The sequence below is a fragment of the Lissotriton vulgaris genome, chromosome 2_1 (genome assembly GCF_964263255.1).
Source record: "Lissotriton vulgaris chromosome 2_1, aLisVul1.2, whole genome shotgun sequence".
NCBI classification, from domain to species: Eukaryota; Metazoa; Chordata; class Amphibia; order Caudata; family Salamandridae; genus Lissotriton; species Lissotriton vulgaris.
In genome coordinates, this window is record NC_141687.1 from 109,142,620 (window position 1) to 109,159,015 (window position 16,396).

General features: G+C 50.7%; 1 protein-coding gene across 1 annotated transcript in view; it reads right to left on the reverse strand.

The window, feature by feature from the left end:
- Positions 1–12,126, reverse strand: part of AIPL1 (AIP like 1 HSP90 co-chaperone) — a 316,559-nt gene extending 304,433 nt beyond the window's left edge. The window contains exons 1-2 of the mRNA XM_086958475.1: positions 12,031–12,126; positions 6,345–6,524 (exon numbers count right to left, since the gene is read on the reverse strand). Of these exons, the coding sequence (XP_086814601.1) occupies positions 6,345–6,524; positions 12,031–12,126 (276 nt within the window). The remainder of the gene's footprint in view (positions 1–6,344; positions 6,525–12,030) is intronic.
- Positions 12,127–16,396: the final 4,270 nt, after the last annotated feature.

Sequence of the window (16,396 nt, forward strand, 5' to 3'; positions counted from 1 at the left end):
TTGAGGGTGAGTGAGGATGAGGGTGAGTGAGGATGAGGGGTTGAGGGTGAGTGAGGATGAGGGTGAGTGAGGATGAGGGGTTGAGGGTGAGTGAGGGTGAGGGTGAGTGAGGGTGAGTGAGGGTGAGGGTGAGTGAGGGTGAGGGTGAATGTGAGTGAGGGTGAGTGAGGGTGAGGGTGAGTGAGGGTGAGGGTGAGTGAGGGTGAGGGTGAATGTGAGTGAGGGTGAGTGAGGGTGAGGATGAGGGGTTGAGGGTGAGTGAGGGTGAGGGGTTGAGGGTGAGTGAGGGTGAGTGAGGGTGAGGGTGAGTGAGGATGAGGGGTTGAGGGTGGGTGAGGGTGAGTGAGGTTGAGGGTGAGTGAGGTTGAGGGTGAGTGAGGGTGAGGGTGAGTGAGGGTGAGTGAGGGTGAGTGTGAGTGAGGGTGAGTGAGGGTGAGGATGAGGGGTTGAGGGTGAGTGAGGGTGAGGGGTTGAGGGTGAGTGAGGGTGAGGGGTTGAGGGTGAGTGAGGGTGAGGGTGAGTTAGGGTGAGGGGTTGAGGGTGGGTGAGGGTGAGTGAGGGTGAGGTGTTGAGGGTGAGTGAGGGTGAGTTGGAGTGAGGGTGAGTGAGGGGTTGAGGGTGAGGTGTTGAGGGTGAGTGAGGGTGAGGCATTGAGGGTGAGTGAGGGTGAGGTGTTGAGGGTGAGTGAGGGTGAGGGTGAGTGAGGGTGAGTGAGGGTGAGTGAGGGTGAGTGAGGGCGAGTGAGGGCGAGTGAGGGTGAGTGAGGGTGAGTGATGGTGTGGGTGAGGGGTTGAGGGTGAGTGAGGGTGAGGGGGTTGAGGGTGAGTGAGGGTGAGGGGTTGAGGGTGAGTGAGGGTGAGGGATTGAGGGTGAGGGGTTGAGGGTGAGTGAGGGTGAGGGTGAGTGAGGGTGAGGGTGAGTGAGGGTGAGGGGTTGAGGGTGAGTGAGGGTGAGGGGTTGAGGGTGAGTGAGGGTGAGGGGTTGAGGGTGAGTGAGGGTGAGGGTGAGTGAGGATGAGGGGTTGAGGGTGGGTGAGGGTGAGTGGGGTTGAGGGTGAGTGAGGGTGAGTGAGGGTGAGGGTGAGTGAGGGTGAGTGAGGGTGTGTGAGGGCGAGTGAGGGTGAGTGAGGGTGAGGGGTTGAGGGTGAGGGGTTGAGGGTGAGTGAGGGTGAGGGTGAGTGAGGGTGAGGTATTGAGGGTGAGGGGTTGAGGTTGGGTGAGGGTGAGGGTGAGTGAGGGTGAGGTATTGAGGGTGAGGGGTTGAGGTTGAGTGAGGGTGAGGGTGAGGGTGAGGGGTTGAGGGTGAGTGAGGGTGAGTGGTTGAGGGTGAGTGAGGGTGAGGGTGAGTGAGGATGAGGGGTTGAGGGTGGGTGAGGGTGAGGGTGAGTGAGGGTGAGTGAGGGTGAGTGAGGGTGAGTGTGAGTGAGGGTGAGTGAGGGTGAGGGGTTGAGGGTGAGTGAGGGTGAGGGGTTGAGGGTGAGTGAGGGTGAGTGAGGTTGAGGGTGAGTTAGGGTGAGGGGTTGAGGGTGGGTGAGGGTGAGTGAGGGTGAGGGGTTGAGGGTGAGTGAGGATGAGTGAGAGTGAGGGTGAGTGAGGGGTTGAGGGTGAGTGAGGGTGAGGGTGAGGGGTTGAGGGTGAGGGTGAGGGGTTAAGGGTGAGTGAGGGTGAGTGAGGGTGAGGGTGAGTGAGGGTGAGTGGTTGAGGGTGAGTGTGGGTGAGTGAGGGTGAGGGTGAGTGAGGGTGAGGGTGAGTGAGGGTGAGTGCGGGTGAGTGAGGGTGAGGGTGAGTGAGGGTGAGGGTGAGGTGTTGAGGGTGAGTGAGGGTGAGTGAGGGTGAGGGGTTGAGGGTGAGTGAGGGTGAGTGGTTGAGGGTGAGTGAGGGTGAGTGAGGGTATGTATGTATGTATGTTGAGTTTGAGGGTGAGTGAGGGTGAGGTGTTGAGGGTGAGTGAGGGTGAGGGTGAGGTGTTGAGGGTGAGTGAGGGTGGGTGAGTGAGGGTGAGTGAGGGTGAGGGGTTGAGGGTGAGTGAGGGTGAGTGAGGGTGAGTGAGGGTGAGGGGGTGAGGGGTTGAGGGTGAGTGAGGGTGAGTGAGGGTGGGTGGGTGAGGGTGAGGGGTTGAGGGTGAGTGAGGGTGAGTGGTTGAGGGTGAGTGAGGGTGAGTGAGGGTATGTATGTATGTATGTTGAGTTTGAGGGTGAGTGAGGGTGAGGTGTTGAGGGTGAGTGAGGGTGAGGGTGAGGTGTTGAGGGTGAGTGAGGGTGGGTGAGTGAGGGTGAGTGAGGGTGAGGGGTTGAGGGTGAGTGAGGGTGAGTGAGGGTGAGTGAGGGTGAGGGGGTGAGGGGTTGAGGGTGAGTGAGGGTGAGTGAGGGTGGGTGGGTGAGGGTGAGGGGTTGAGGGTGAGTGAGGGTGAGGTGTTGAGGGTGAGTGAGGGTGAGTGAGGGTGAGGTGTTGAGGGTGAGTGAGGGTAGGTGAGGGTGAGTGAGGGTGAGGGGGTGAGTGAGGGTGAGGGTGAGTGAGGGTGAGGGGTTGAGGGTGAGGGGCTGAGGGTGAGTGAGGGTGAGGGGTTGAGGGTGAGTGAGGGTGAGTGAGGGTGAGTGAAGGTGAGGGGTTGAGGGTGAGTGAGGGTGAGAGGTTGAGGGTGAGTGAGGGTGAGGGGTTGAGGGTGAGTGAGGGTGAGGGGTTGAGGGTGATAGAGGATGAGTGAGAGTGAGGGTGAGTGAGGGGTTGAGGGTGAGGGGTTGAGGGTGAGTGAGGGTGAGGGGTTGAGGGTGAGTGAGGGTGAGGTGTTGAGGGTGAGGGTGGGTGAGCGTTAGGGTGAGCGTGAGGGTGAGTGAGGTGTTGAGGGTGAGGAGTTGAGGGTGAGGAGTTGAGGGTGAGTGAGGGTGAGGGGTTGAGGGTGAGTGAGGGTGAGGGTGAGGGGTTGAGGGTGAGTGAGGGTGAGGGGTTGAGGGTGAGTGAGGGTGAGGTGTTGAGGGTGAGTGAGGGTGAGGGTGGGTGAGCGTGAGGGAGGGGTTGAGGGTGAGGTGTTGAGGGTGAGTGAGGGTGTGGGTGAGGGGTTGAGGGTGAGTGAGGGTGGGTGAGGGTGAGGGGTTGAGGGTGAGTGAGGGTGAGGTGTTGAGGGTGAGTGAGGGTGAGTGAGGGTGAGTGAGGGTGAGTGAGGGTGAGGGTGAGGTGTTGAGGGTGAGTGAGGGTGGGTGAGTGAGGGTGAGTGAGGGTGAGGGGTTGAGGGTGAGTGAGGGTGAGGGTGAGGGTGAGTGAGGGTGAGGGGTTGAGGGTGAGGGGCTGAGGGTGAGTGAGGGTGAGGGGTTGAGCGTGAGTGAGGGTGAGGGGTTGAGGGTGAGTGAGGGTGAGAGGTTGAGGGTGTGGGGTTGAGGGTGATAGAGGATGAGTGAGAGTGAGGGTGAGTGAGGGGTTGAGGGTGAGGGGTTGAGGGTGAGTGAGGGTGAGGGGTTGAGGGTGAGTGAGGGTGAGGTGTTGAGGGTGAGGGTGGGTGAGCGTGAGGGTGGGGGTGAGTGAGGTGTTGAGGGTGAGGAGTTGAGGGTGAGTGAGGGTGAGGGGTTGAGGGTGAGTGAGGGTGAGGGTGAGGTGTTGAGGGTGAGTGAGGGTGGGTGAGTGAGGGTGAGTGAGGGTGAGGGGTTGAGGGTGAGTGAGGGTGAGGGTGAGGGTGAGTGAGGGTGAGGGGTTGAGGGTGAGGGGCTGAGGGTGAGTGAGGGTGAGGGGTTGAGGGTGAGTGAGGGTGAGGGGTTGAGGGTGGGTGAGGGGTTGAGGGTGAGTGAGGGTGAGAGGTTGAGGGTGAGTGAGGGTGAGGGGTTGAGGGTGATAGAGGATGAGTGAGAGTGAGGGTGAGTGAGGGGTTGAGGGTGAGGGGTTGAGGGTGAGTGAGGGTGAGGGGTTGAGGGTGAGGTGGTGAGGGTGGGTGAGCGTGAGGGTGAGCGTGAGGGTGAGTGAGGTGTTGAGGGTGAGGAGTTGAGGGTGAGTGAGGGTGAGGGGTTGAGGGTGAGTGAGGGTGAGGGTGAGGGTGAGGGGTTGAGGGTGAGTGAGGGTGAGGGGTTGAGGGTGAGTGAGGGTGAGGTGTTGAGGGTGAGTGAGGGTGAGGGTGGGTGAGCGTGAGGGAGGGGTTGAGGGTGAGGTGTTGAGGGTGAGTGAGGGTGTGGGTGAGGGGTTGAGGGTGAGGGGTTGAGGGTGAGTGAGGGTGAGGTGTTGAGGGTGAGTGAGGGTGAGTGAGGGTGAGGGTGAGGTGTTGAGGGTGAGTGAGGGTGGGTGAGTGAGGGTGAGTGAGGGTGAGGGGTTGAGGGTGAGTGAGGGTGAGGGTGAGGGTGAGGGTGAGGGTGAGTGAGGGTGAGGGGTTGAGGGTGAGGGGCTGAGGGTGAGTGAGGGTGAGGGGTTGAGGGTGAGTGAGGGTGAGGGGTTGAGGGTGATTGAGGGTGAGAGGTTGAGGGTGAGAGGTTGAGGGTGAGGGGTTGAGGGTGATAGAGGATGAGTGAGAGTGAGGGTGAGTGAGGGGTTGAGGGTGAGGGGTTGAGGGTGAGTGAGGGTGAGGGGTTGAGGGTGAGTGAGGGTGAGGTGTTGAGGGTGAGGGTGGGTGAGCGTGAGGGTGAGCGTGGGGTGAGTGAGGTGTTGAGGGTGAGGAGTTGAGGGTGAGTGAGGGTGAGGGGTTGAGGGTGAGTGAGGGTGAGGGGTTGAGGGTGAGTGAGGGTGAGGGGTTGAGGGTGAGTGAGGGTGAGGTGTTGAGGGTGAGTGAGGGTGAGGGTGGGTGAGCGTGAGGGAGGGGTTGAGGGTGAGGTGTTGAGGGTGAGTGAGGGTGTGGGTGAGGGGTTGAGGGTGAGTGAGGGTGAGGGATTGAGGGTGAGTGAGGGTGTGACCATATCCATTCCAGACACTGATAATTAATTGGCGACAAAAGTTATTATTTGACGTGGCATATCTTAATTGCTAGGTTTTTTAATTACTAGTTGATGTTTAATTTTTGTAATCATTTTTTTAAGTATGCACCTCTTAAAAAATAAATAAAAATATTGCTTGTTATGTATTTCCATTTGTAGACCTAGAATAGTTATGGTGCATTGTATGTAGCTTTAAAAAATAAAAATGTAGACTGCTCAATGTATTTCCGTGAATAGATGCAGGTTGCCTCTTTCTGTCAAATAATATCCCTTGTTCAACTTACTATAGTGGCGCGGCATACTATGAAGCAGAGGAGGACTGACTGTCAGAGCCTTGCTCTTTCCTCTCTTGCCAACAGGGCTACTCCAGAATAAGACCACGAAAACCATAATTTGTGAAACATGGCCATTTGACTCGCAGCCCGGTCAGTGGAGGGGCTCCGCTTTCTGATCCGTAGAGGCTGATGCGCAGTCACTTTCTTGAAGAGGAAATGGGGAATAAAAACTTTACTTTTGCAGTGATGTCGATGAACCTGGCTTGATGTCACACTGCTGCATTGTGCTGATTTTCTAAGTAAAAACATGCATAGTGAGGAGCACTAATACGGGTTTGAGATGGTGGAAGAGCTGCTTATCTCTTATGGAGATAGATTATCTGGGGGGAGGAAGGGCTCCTAATGGGAAGTGTAGACGGGGAGAAATTGAGAAAAAAAAGCTGAGCAGGGAGGGTGTTATTGCGGCTATCTGTTTGCCCGAGGGGAGGAGAAATGCAGGCCTGAGGCAGAGCACACGCTGAGAAGCTTGTGGGAGGGGGGCTGAGCTGCCTTTGATCTGGTAATGCGAGGCAGGCAGGCAGGGGGCTGGTGGCATTGTGCACGCGCTTTTTAGGGCTTGCGCTTGCGCAATGACATAAAAAGCACATGCACTTGAAGAAATCGCCAGTGGAATCGCCAGTGGTGGATCAACACTGGATAAGCCGTAATAGAGCTTCGCCAGCGATGCGCAGAAGCGCATCAGCAGGCGAGCCCTAATAATGTATCGCCCTTTCTTGATAATATGGCCCTACATTTTCTTCTTGCAACCCCTGAGATTTATCAAGTGGCAGGATTTGTGACCAGAAAACGAGTTAGTACATCTGGCCTTTGAGGGATCCCACTCCTTGGTCTTATGTTGAGTCTTTTATGCAGCTAGCAAATCTTTCTTTTCGCAGTGGTAAGTATTTACTATTCCCAGGTGTGTATTTTGCTGCATTTTTGCATGTATCATATGCTAATGTAATACAAATGTTCCGAATTCGAATTCTATGTAACTTAAAAAATATCAGAACAAATGTTTAAACTGGAAGCTTCCCAATATTGTCTCCTTTTTTCGGGGTTACAGTTATCAGACAGGCATATTGAGTAAAATACGGTCTGAGTCCCATGGTGTGTGCAGTAACCGGATGAGCAGGCCTGGTACTTACGATGACGTCACACCAGAACTCTGCCACCTCCCCGATCCGCATGGACGTCAGCAGGACCTCCCAGACGTCCAGTTTGAACATGTTTCCCATGATGATTTCCATGGGTTTGCCCACCTGCTTGCTGTCGTCAACCACCGTGCGCTGCTCGTCACATCTCAGCGTGCGGAAATGAAATGTCACCTGTCCACAAAAGCAAAAGGAGAGTGTCAATCATTTAATAAAGTGAAAATGGTCAGTGGACATGTTTCCGCCTAAAAGCCAGGACCACACAGGGCGTTCGCTGTGGAAAATTGGGAGCTCGCTGTGGAAAATTGGGACACTGAGTTAATTAAGTACGCCGCCATTAAAAGCGCGATAAAAAAACAGGTTCGCCTCTGCTCGCGCTCCTCAGACTTGGAATCTCTCGAAACAAGAGGGTTTCACGAGTCCTTAAAACTTCCACACACAGCACAGAACTCCAAACTCCACCTTACCCAGGCGGTGGGGAAACAAGCGTTAAATAGGATTCTAGCGCTTAGATTACATCCGCTCCCCCTCAAAGAACTCTACCCTTCGAGCTCACCCTGGATAAGGCACTCGGAGTGTCGGCTATGTAAATATAAACATGAGAGCTTCGCACACATTTTATTTTATTGCCCGGCATTGTCCCCTGAGCGTAACCTTTACCTAAAGCCAATTTTACTCACACACGGGATCAGATCTATAAAGGAGGCTGTATACCACCTATTCACAATGGAAACAGTGAAAGACATGGCTATGTTCAGCAAATTCATCGAACAGTCACGCCGGAAATTGATGGACTCCCATAGCTAGGCCACTGGCCCCGATCGTGAATTCTCACACCATCGAGACTTACCCGCCCCGCTGAGTGAAATCAGGCAAGATTGACGGGCGAGCATAAACTGGTCTAATGAAATTTAGATTTTAATTATGCTTTCTTTTATTCTTTTTATGACAATGTTTTCCTGTTGTCTGTTACCATATTTTAATGGTTTTGAGTAACCACAAATAAAATTGTATTCAGTCATTCATTCATTCATTCGCAGGGCGCTCGGCAATGCTCCTTGACAAGGGCAATCAAATGTTGCTGCTCATTCTGATAGCCTGCCTTGTGTTTGCTCTTACTAAGTAAGGGCCGTTTCTGGAAGCTGAAGACACATTGTATGAAACTATTGGTGCTACTATTTCTAGAACTTAATGTAAAGAGAGGGGACCTTCTTGTGTCTTCTTTCATGGAGCTTTCAACCCGCTTATTGCCCTGGTTTTCCATTTCCCAATTTAGTCTTCTCTAAAATGAGAGAGCGGGAAACAGTTTTTTTTTACATCTTGTATCACGTCGCCCTGCTTTTAATAGGAGTTTTGTCGTTCTTTTGAGCATCAAAGGCCTTACATAAAGGATAGCACAAATCTCCTGTAAATTAACCAAGTATGCTAATATCTTCACCTCATCTGGGAGGCGTGCAGCATTACCGTATTTACAGATCACCACCCTAAAATAAGCGGCTCACCTACAAGGTGCGCAAATATTAACATATTTACATATTACCGCCTGGGGCAGGATAAAATAGCGGCTCATCTGGGAGGTGTGCAATATTACAGTATTTATGGCTCATTGCCTGGGGCGTGCTAAAAAAAAGTAGTAAAATATGCAGCAAAACAGGTGCTAAAACTTACCTCGCGTCATGGCATCTTTTAGCAGAAATTTAATACAGCCTGATGGGTTATCTATAGAGACGACCAATATCTACTATCACTGGGCAGTGGGAAAATAGAAATATGTATTTTATATAGAACGAACTTGACCCCAATCGGGTATCAGAGCGCTATACATAGCACTAGTTGCATTATACGAGGACACATACATTTTTTTTAGGCACGGGGAGATTAAGTGATTTGCCCAGAATCATAGGTTATTCAGCGTCATTGCCGAGGCTCGAACCTGCAGCCAGATTCATCAAAACGAAATCGGTTCGCCAAGGGCCACATTCTGAGAATCTGGCCCTTTGCGAGCGCTATTTTTGCATTTGGGATTCATCATCCCAAATACAAAAATCGCGATTCTAGAAATTGCTAAATTGCGATTAATTGCATTTAAGGAATCTCAATTTGAGATTCCTTAAATGTAATTCATGAACAATTTTAAAATTGCGAATTCGCAATCTGGGGGCGCTATTTACAGCGAAGTATAACTACACGGTAAATAGCAAAAACTTAGAAATAGGCACAATAGTGCATTGTTCTAAGTTGTATATTACACACACACATGTCCTTTGGACATGTGTGTGCGCAACACCAGTGTACATTACCATTTCAGGGGTGCTACAGGGTGTCCTTTGGACACCCTGGCACCCTTGAAATTGCTTCCTTATTTGCGATTCGCTAATTGCTAATCGCAAATAAGTAATGGCTTTCCCATTCATTCCTATGGGGCTTAGGCCCTTAGGCCTATAGGAATGCATGGGAAAGCCAATCCTTATTTGCGATTAGCAATTAGCGAATCGCAAATAAGGAAGCAGTAGAAATCGAATAAAATATGGCGATTTCTACATGCATCCCGTTTTGCGAGTCTTTAATAGCGAATCCTTAAAATTCGCTATTAAGGACTCGCAAAACATGACCATGATGAATCTGGGGGCTAGTTCCACAGACTTGAGGTCGACAGCTCGAACCTTTAGGCAAACTCCGTCTTTTATTTTGGCAGTGTTTTGGAACCTGCATTGCATCTGGATAACAATGTAAATTCTGCATTTGGATACCGGTCCAATATTCGCTCTTCATTTCATGATTTGTATTTAAAAGGGTATCTATCCATCCTCATTGATTCAAAATTGTTGTATTACCAGTGCTTCATTTGTAAAATAATAAGTGCCAGAGCCCTGACCAGGAGGCCACTGCAGCTTGCACCACCCATTGCCCTTGTCATCGCTGCCAAAACAACTACTAACCAAATCTCTCACCTGCAAGTGCGACAGCTCTGATTATTCCAGGTCCCCAAAGCTAAAGGAATGGCTGGGGAGGCAGGAATTAGTAATGTGTAATATATATTGTATTCATAAACTTTTGTTCAATGCATCTCTAAATTAGATAAGCAGCGCCACCATGTGGCAGACTGTCCACCACGTGGCAGACTGTCCTAAGTGCTGTGCTGACAATTAAGTGCCGAGCATTGGAAACCAATTAAGTGCCGGTGCTGAGTACTGGAAACCACCGGCTCAAATTAAGCACTGCGCATTACATGCTGCGTAATGTATCTTCAAATTCTTCACTTGCCTCTAATGTACTGAACCCACACCAATACGTTCAGCTCACCATGTACTCCTCTGCTTCTTATGTTTAAGGGGGAATGTCAATCTTAATTTAAATAAGAAAAAACTATCATACCAATTCGTTTTTTCTTTCTACTTCTCAATGGTCGTTAGTGTTCCCAGACGAAATTGAAATTACACCAGCATAATAGAAGTAATTTCTTTATTGTGTGTTACGATTGTTACGCAAAATACGCGAAATAACGCCGTTACACCACGACATGTAAGTATGCACAGTTCAAGATCACATTTTGCCATTAGCGCACAGGAATAATGCACAGGGGTGTTGCTCACCCAAATTGCGCTTTTTGTAGTATTTTTATTTTTACTGCGAAATGCGTCAAAAGTGGACACAAGGGGGCATATTTACAATAACTGGCGCCAGTTATTGTGTGTCACAGCTCTGCCATCATGGATGCGCCGCATTTACAATGCGGCGCACCATGGGGCAAAAACGGCACAGATGCGTGACGCATCTGTGCCGTAAGAGTGGCGCATTGCTGGAGTTACGTCGCAAGCGCGAAGCAGCTCCAGCAATGCTCTGGGGGCCAGATCTAGTTAATGCTGCGTCAATTCTTATGCCTGCTTCAGGCAGACGCAGGGTTTTGACGCAGCATGGGCCCCAAAGCGACTGAGTGAAAACTTGTAGATTTCACTCTGCCACTTTTAGGAGGCGTTCCTGCGCCGGGACGCCTCACGCAGGAACGCCTACATGTAGCGCAGGGCTTTACAACGTGACACATCTCCCAGATGCGTCACGTTGTAAGTTCCCCGCACCATGGCGCAGGATTTAAGCCGCTGCTGTGTCACAAAAGTGACGCAACTGCGGCGTAAATGAGGCGCAAGGGGTTTGTAAATCTGCCCCCAGGAATCTTGTTGCATTACTAGCTGTAAATGACAGATTCGCATTGCAAGTAATTGCACATAATTTTCTGTACTTTCCCTGACATTTCATATTATTACATGAGAGTAAACCACGCAGATTTCGAACAGCCCTAGTTGTTATGCAAGGGAACGGGAGAGGCCCGCACTGCACGACGGACAGCAGAGCCCAATGCAAAATCTGTAGCTGTGCTGCTATTAAGGTACAGAGGAACTGAGCATTCCTTGCCCATGGGTGAGCTGAATTCACTGCTGGCGCCAAGGGGTGGAGGGGTCAGGAAGCCTGGCAGGGTAAAGGCAATGAGCTGCAGCCACCTAACTCCCCTCTGTGGGCCTGTAATAGTAGGTATGGCCGGCAAAAGGCGCATTCTGCTAAGCTGGCCAGCTCCCAACAGCCATGCTGGATGCTATTTTAATATTATTGGCTTGTTCTCAAGGAGTCTGCAGTGGATAATGCCCTCCGCAGAGTGTGTTAACTGCTATTAATTGACCATCTCAAAGTTATAAACCAAAGCTGAATGTTATGGTGTATAATGAGAGGGAAGGCACCTAACAGCTATGGCGTAACGGTCAGAGCTGTCGAGTTGGGAGCCAGGTTGTGTCTCGGCGTAGACTCATCCTATGATTCAGGGCAAATGCTTAAACTCCCAAAAATAAAAATGAATGTATCCTTGCTGTAAGGTAACTGGTGTTCATGTAAAGCGCTCAAATACCTTTGGGTCAAGTTTGCTTATATAAACTTGCCCAAAAAATTAGAACCATGAACATCCATTATTCTAAAATCATTGTCACAGGCTGCGAAACAGGCCAGCAGTCCTTACATGTTCTATGTCGCAGCTGATTCAGATTTTAACTTACATTAACAACAGAGGCAAACAGCAGTATATTTAATTCAGGCACTCTGAGCATTCTGATTGGCTGTGTTAACCTCAGCATGTCAAAACGGTAATATTGAGCAAATCCAGCTCAATATTGATCTATTCAACTGTACTCTTCTTATCAATATGAGAAGGGCCAAGGGGGGGGTGCCATGTTTGCAGCTAACTTAGCCGCTCAGTTTCAGGCCTGTCGTTTGTGATTGTTAAGTGCAAAGGCCGGGAGAAGAGACCTGTTCTTTCTGTCTTTACACTGGATGAGCCCTTAAATGTCAGTAGGGTTGGAGTGAGTCAGTAGCCTGTCAGGTCCGTCTGCCTGACTTTGCCCCGGACCCAATGGCCGTTCAGAGAGGCAGGGGCCACTCACCAGACCTGCATGCTTCCTGACAAAACATTGCTTCTAAGCTGCTGGTAGGTACGGCTCCGGAAGTACCTGCCATAGAGCGCGGGTTCCCGACGTGTGCCTGGCTCTGGGGTATTGTCTATCCCCTTAATATCTCTTCCGTGGATTGCTTGACCTAAACCAATGAGAACTGCAGAACACCCTAGCCCAGTGGGCCTCCTCTGGGGGACAATGGAGGAAGGGGATCACATTGAAAGTACTTAAGAGTCAGTTCTACTCACCTTTGACCCCGTGATGAAATTGGGCAGCTCCCCGGTGCCGCCATGTTGGATGGCCTTCTTCACCCCCTCCACGTTCAGCAGCATCGCGTCCTCCATCTTGGTAGCTACCCGAGTAGAGTCTGCACTGGTGCACTTGTCGCGCTCACAAGATTACACAGCTAATCTGTTTAAAATCAGCCGGATTAACCTTCACACACTTATCTAGAGATGTTGGGCAGACTGAGTGTCACACTGCACCGCAGGAGCTGCGTAACGAGCATCTGCTGTTGAAATGACACACATTGCTCGTCCCTGGTCGTATTACATTTGCGGAACTTTTGTAATTTTGTGTTACTGTTTGCCGTGTGGCATAAAGCGGCTCCAGAATGGTAAATTGGCAAGCGCCAGCGAGATTTGCCATCTCCCGTCACTAGGACACCTGGCGAGATTTTTCTAACGCAGGTGTGTTTTTTTCTTAAAGAAAGGGTTGTTACACATTTGAATTCTACAGTGGTTCTACAATTCTTCTTTTCCTTCATGTTTTCACTAGTGTAACACACTTTCTGTAATATGGACAGGGGAAACATTTAGTTGCAAAATAGTGCAAAATGGTTTTGAAATGGCATGTGCATCAGTGGTAGTTCCTGTAAAACAGTACTTGGAGTGTTTTAGGCAGGCCGGCCTTTATTACGGGCGAGTTGGCGAGCGTCAAATTGTGTGAGGGGCGCAGGGAGCTGTGTGCATTAAGGTTAAGCCAACAGCAGCGCCCTTCTCGTCTTGCTCCTGCCTTGTCCTTCTCCCTGCCAGTTCGTTTCTGTCTGACTTGCCAGTTTAAAGTAGTTTTAGTCTTTCATTATCATACGGGGTAATGTTGTTAACACCCCTTTGGCCCCTTCATTGCCTCCCCTTCAATCTCTGAACCCTTCTGGCACACATCAACAAAACATGATCTGCGTGAGGCAGCTAAGCTGTAGGTGATTTAGGTGAGCTGGGGGAGGTCCGAGGAGGCTTGAATTCAGGGGGCAGTCCCTGCCCAATCAGGTACTGACCAGTGAACTTAAAAGGGCACCCTGCTGCCTCATTTAATTCACTACCATCAGTGAGGGTGCCAAGTTTTCTCAGCCCACGCACAGGGCGCTATCTTAGCAAAGGCCGGCTCTGGTTTTAGGCCCTGAGTGGGAGTATGCTGTTTTTTGGTGCAGAGACACCCAGCGGCGGAATCTCTGATTGTAGTGATATTCCATAAGTCTCCTCCCCTGAGTAGAAAGTAAGCACATAGACCCAGGAATACCAGGTCCTCTTCTTGGATAAACCTATTTACATTTTCCCCATGCTTTGAGCAGATATAAAGTATGTATGTATGTATGTATAGGCATTTATATAGCGCACTACTTACCCGTAGGGTCCCGAAGGCGCTTCGACCGCTGCGAAACCCTTCCTGGCTTCCCTGAGAGATGGTCCCTTAATAGGTATCTCCAGGGTGAGACCAGGCATCCCCGGCGGTCTGGTGGGGCCGTTAGTGAAGATGAGGCAAGCTAATGCCCAGAGTTGCCGAGTGTGATCGCTGATCAGAGTGGGCACCGAGGCGAGAGAATTATCGAGTCCGCTGACCCTGGTCCAGAAACCTGCCGCGCCGGGAATCGAACCCTGGTCCCGGGCCGTCCTCTGCTCTCGGGGGGAGGTGTTGTATGGTGAGGTGGTAGACAGTGCTTGAAATGGGAAAAAATAAGTGCAGGTACTCATTAAATTGAGCTGGGGGAGTGGCTAGTGGGAGGGGTTAGAGGCGGGGCGAGACATGATGATACAAAAACTCTTCTATTGAGTATTCATTGTGCTCTTGCATTGCCCTGGATAGTGGTCTCAAACTTCCCATACGTGCAGATCAACAGTTAACACCCTGAATGAGCCAAGCCATCAACAGTACTTTTATCAATGTCTAGGACAGGAGAGACTCTGGCACTTACACAGGTTTGCAGGATGGAAAATAAAATGTTAGAAATGTATGAATATGAACAAACTGTGTTAACTCGTTACACAAAATTAAGGCCAAATACCAAATGTTCATATTTTCTTGTTTTGTAAGATTTGCAGCTTCTTAATGTTATAATAATTTTAATGTTCCCACTTGCTTGCATTTGAAGCAATCCTTATATATTCAAGAGTGCCACACCCAATCAATTACATTCCATGTATTTCTTTTCAAATACCTGCTGATTCTCTTCCTCTACGAGTTTATCTCTCAGAGACAAACATACACTCTCTATCTGTTTTCAAATCTCTAACCTCGAGATCCCTCCCGCACTCACTTCTCTCCCGTTTGTAGCTAATTCTGTCCCACTCTTTTTACCCCAATTGTATCCTATCACTCTCTCTACCATTACTCTTTCTATTTCTAGTCTGCCATCTCCACGCCTCTCTTCTGCTTCCGATAGCTGTCTGGATCTCTCCCCTATCTATCTGTCCTTCCCCTTCTGCCTCCTTCCTACTTTAAACTCTCAGCTCCTTCCCCCCTCACTCTTCACCTTCACTCACCCCCATGTTCCCTCCTCTCTCCTCGACTAAAGGCCCCACGGCCGGAGAGCAAGACAGTGAGCACAGCAGGGTCCCCAGCGCATGCAGAGTCCACATAGAGGCCAGGGGAAGGACAATACTGGTCTCCCATGGAGAGGTCCTTTGACCTCCTCCCACCTCACCTGGGCACTTTTCAGAGGGTCAACCTCGCTCTCAAATTCCCCCTATGTTCCACGTACACAACATTATGCCTCTCTGCCACTGCGTTTTGTGTAGAGGTTCAATGATGCGTGCCTCACCTCGGGTGCCACCTGCGCGCGCTTCTTTCTGCCTGGACTCGACCTTCGAGTGCTTGCGACTAGTGGGGGGTCTTTGGACGGAGGCACCTGCCTTTAATACGTGTTGCTGAACAACCTCCCACCCCATACAAGAGGCATGCTGCGCCGCTCTGCCAAGCGCCCACCCCGGTCTCGCTCACGGAGACCCATGCTGCAGAAAGGCACCGTAGTGGGAGGGATTCCCCATCTCTGGACCCCTGGGCTGCTCTTATGTTTTGGGACCGACAGTTGTCCTCCTCTCCACTCCGTTACACATTCCAATACACGCGCCACAGATGAGGTGTGCTATATTGACTTAAGCTCTTTCCTAAGATATGAGGCGGGGAGGACATGCCCTCATTCCAGAGCACACCCCTGTGGGTGCCGCTTCCGGTGCCCCCCTCTCTTTCTCTTCTCGGTTAAATTGGAATAATCTTGTAGAGGCCGCCGCTACCCTCGCCACTCCCCCACCCCGTAATGGGCCGGTACTCACCGGCTGCTTAGGCCATTTTCACCACCTCAACCCTGCCCTTCCTGGACTCAATGTCCCAGCAGGCTGGGTGGGGGTGAAAATGGCTTTTTTTACTGGGTTCCTCCTTGGCTGGCCAGACACAGTCCCTCGCCAATGTCCCAAACACTAACAGAAGGAGCCAGCATCGGCACCTGGCAGGATAAGGAGAGCTTTCATTTGGGCAGGAACTGAGCAGAGGCCCTCTTTCCCTTACGGCATGCCCCCAACAGGTGCTACAGCTGAATAATATTGACAGACGGCAAACATGATGCCACAAAAACGACTCCAGTTGGCCCGCAAACTTCAGTTCAATGCCCAACTCATCAATCTGATTCTGAGTAGCGGTAATCTCCTTGACAGTCGAGAAGTGCCGGTACTCGGCTTGGTAAAAATAAGGAGTGCCGGTACTCAGTACTGGTGAGTACCGGCCCATTTAAAGCACTGGTGGTAGAAGAGTCAGAGTAGGGTTGAGCCTGTCCAGGGGAGATCGCCTACCTCTTGGGCTTCACCTTCTGTGTCTGCACACCATTCCAGGTCCCCGCCAATTCTTTTTACTTTCTTTACCTTTCAGAGAGACTTCTTGTATCTACAACAGGCTAAGCCCACAGGAAGTCTTGCTTTTTATACGTTGGCATTTGCCTTTGTATGTATATCCGTGGTTGCCAGCCCTTCACCTCGTCTCTCACACTGGGATAAGGAACTCAAGATACAGTTGCCTCTGTAAATAGTTTCTTCACTCACTCATGTAGTACCCGGCTGGGTCCAGTGTGAGTATATCTCTATATTTGTCTTCTCCTTGACCGGTGTTTCACTCTTTTCACGTGGCTGCGCAACTCCCTAATTTCAGGTACCATATGGCCTTGCTCATTCCTTTGAGATATTGTAGTCACTCCCAACATCCTTGGTGACATTGTTTCTCTTTGACTCTTAGATGTCCCTACATCCATAGGTCCAGAAGCGACCCTATATCCTATTAAGGGTCGAAACGTTGTCGGCAACTGTGTAAAGCGAACCACTGTATCAACTCTGACTATTGCATACAGTGGCT